Below are 2,534 nucleotides of genomic sequence, written 5' to 3'. Positions count from 1 at the left end.
TTAATGACCTAAATATGTGTGTCAAAAATTAAAGAATAGAATATTAAAAAATCGAGGGAGTCGCAAAGTTAGTGTACATGGACAATAATGGAGCAACGATGCCCGGTAAACCACGTAACTATTGCTATCAAGTTTCAGATCTGTGTCATGTCTTACCTAAATGGGTATACTTTTTGTTACAAACAAGCAATATCCAGCTTCCCCCAAGATCAATACGCAAACATGTATGTTGATAGAGCTAAACAGAGACACAAAACAGAGACTTGTATATGCTCGCTATCATGCTATGTAGTCCGCTTATGGAGTTTCTATATCAGTGCTAAGCTACTGGCCATGAAACAAAACTAGAGAAATCTCGTCAATCATACGATGCACAATGTTATTACTTGATACAGTGTAACACCGGAAAATCGTATAAAAAAATAAACAACATTGTAACTCCAGTTCATAACTACAATCTTAACTACTAGCTCTATTTAACCACTTCTTACAAGCACGAGCCACATAACACTTACCTCTAAAAAGGCCAAACCTTCGCTTTGCACGACCTTTTCTACTGGAAGAAGCCTCGGAGGAGTTGTCTGTATCAACGTCTTGGTTCGCCATTGGTAGTAACTCCGCTTCATCCTCTTGTGTTCCAGCTGCATCACTGGCGTTGGCATCCACGGCTTCAACTTGAAGCTCACATACATCAATATTTATTATTATTGATCTCTTGTTCAGCCTCAACAAAGCCTCTGCTCCACTAGTTACTGCTACACACTTTTTTACCTTTATTTTCATTAAATTGGGGCATCCCGGAGCAAAAGCTTCAATTCCCTTATCCGAAATAGGACAGGACTTGATGCATAACTTCTTTAAAGCCTCACATTTTGTAGCAATGCAACACAATTCAGCATCAGCAACGGTCTTACTACCACAAATAGCTAATCTCTCCAGTTTTTTACAACCCGAAGCAATAGCTTCGATACTAATAAGACTTGGGTTGACACCCATGAGCACCAATTCTTCAAGGTTAGCACCATGCTTACCAATCGAAACAAGACCTTGGTCCCCAATCTGATTAGTTCTCCACCCATCAATATGAAGCTTTCTCAATAAACTACACTTCTCTAACACTGATATAATCCCAAAATTTGTACAATCCACAGTTTTAATTATATGCAAACTCTCCAATTCCAAACAATAGGACAGAGCTGAAAGACCAACATCACTAACTTGCACCTTATCAAAATGTACCTCAGACAGACAACTATTCTCTCTACGCGCAACCATTTCCACAACGTTATCCCAATCACCTGAACACTGCAACAATTTCAACGACCTCAACTTCTTGGATCCAACTATAAGCGAGCTAAAGCACTGACCGTTATGAAGCTCCTTCAACCGAATAGCCTCCAAAGATGCAGCCACACCAGGACCTATCATTTTACCACCACTATTCTTAATGCCATGAAGACGCTTAACCGATAATACCTCAAGAGACGTGCAATTATCAAGCAAAGCATTCATCCCCTGTACTCCAAACGTACACGATCCACACGAAAACTTCTTTAAACCCTTGGCATGCATACCTAAAGCTGCCATACCAATCTCAGTAACCGCACGACAGCCACGTAAATTAATACGATCAAGTCTACGACACTTCCTAGCTATCAAACTTAATGCCTCATCATCAAGACTATCCTTTGTCCGGTTAAAACGAAGAGTAAGATTCGTGATCGAATCAAACCTGTAAAACAAACCAGGAATAACAGACAAAAGATCTGACTGAGCTTTTAAATTTAATTTTTCGCGGCTCCGAGCTTCAATAACAAACCATCTTCTACTAACAAGCGAGCAAGATTTACGATCACCAGAGCTGAGAGATTGAAAAATCAAGCCTAAACAGTCGTCGGGAAGCTTCGAGATCAAGTCATCATCACCTGCGTTCAAGAAATTGTTAAAATTTAACGGCAGTGCTTGGGCTTTGATCACTTGGACGGCATGAACAGAGGAAGATTGGCCCATGCTTCAACGACTTAATGTACAAGTAAAGATAAAAATATGTATCAAAAAGGTGTTTATCGTTTGGAGAGATTCATGTAGTAAGTATTATTTTTATTATGTTTGTGAGTTGTGAAAGTATGTAATATATGATAAAGGATTTAGCGTGAGAGAACAATTAAAAGGAGGAAGAGTAATAGAAGACTGGTTCTAAGATTGAGTCCACCCATAGAAATAATGTTAAGAGGTGTGATACGACGACTCTTGACGTCCCTTATTGCGGCTCCAAGAGAAGAACAAGACCGAGTGTTGAGGAGATTTTATTTCTCTAACGTGCCTATGTATCTGGCTTCTGTAGGATTTTTATAGAGTTCAAAATGTCTAACAGTATTCAATTTTGATTTTAAAAAATTTATTAAAATTTGGGTAATTTAATAAAAAGGTTAAATTTAAATTATAAGGGTATTCAATTCAGATTTTAAAAAATTGGATGTACTCGATTAGAATTTTAAATTATCTTTTCAAATATAGAGGTATTCAATATTGAT

General features: G+C 37.9%; 1 protein-coding gene across 1 annotated transcript; it reads right to left on the bottom strand.

Moving 5' to 3' along the window:
- Window positions 1-345: 345 nt before the first annotated feature.
- LOC141682485 (putative F-box/LRR-repeat protein 8) lies at window positions 346-2,305 on the bottom strand. Its single transcript, XM_074487179.1, has one exon. The coding sequence runs from the start codon at window positions 2,008-2,010 to the stop codon at window positions 460-462; it is 1,551 nt and encodes a 516-aa protein (XP_074343280.1). The 5' UTR covers window positions 2,011-2,305; the 3' UTR covers window positions 346-459.
- Window positions 2,306-2,534: the final 229 nt, after the last annotated feature.

This window comes from Apium graveolens, chromosome 9 (genome assembly GCF_009905375.1).
Source record: "Apium graveolens cultivar Ventura chromosome 9, ASM990537v1, whole genome shotgun sequence".
NCBI classification, from domain to species: domain Eukaryota; kingdom Viridiplantae; phylum Streptophyta; class Magnoliopsida; order Apiales; family Apiaceae; genus Apium; species Apium graveolens.
The sequence above is the reverse complement of the archived record's forward strand: the minus strand, read 5'-3'. Positions and strand labels throughout refer to the sequence as shown.

Bases quoted from the DNA above. Each gene is read 5' to 3' on its own strand.
- LOC141682485 (XM_074487179.1), bottom strand. From the start codon at position 2,010: ATGGGCCAATCTTCCTCTGTTCATGCCGTCCAAGTGATCAAAGCCCAA.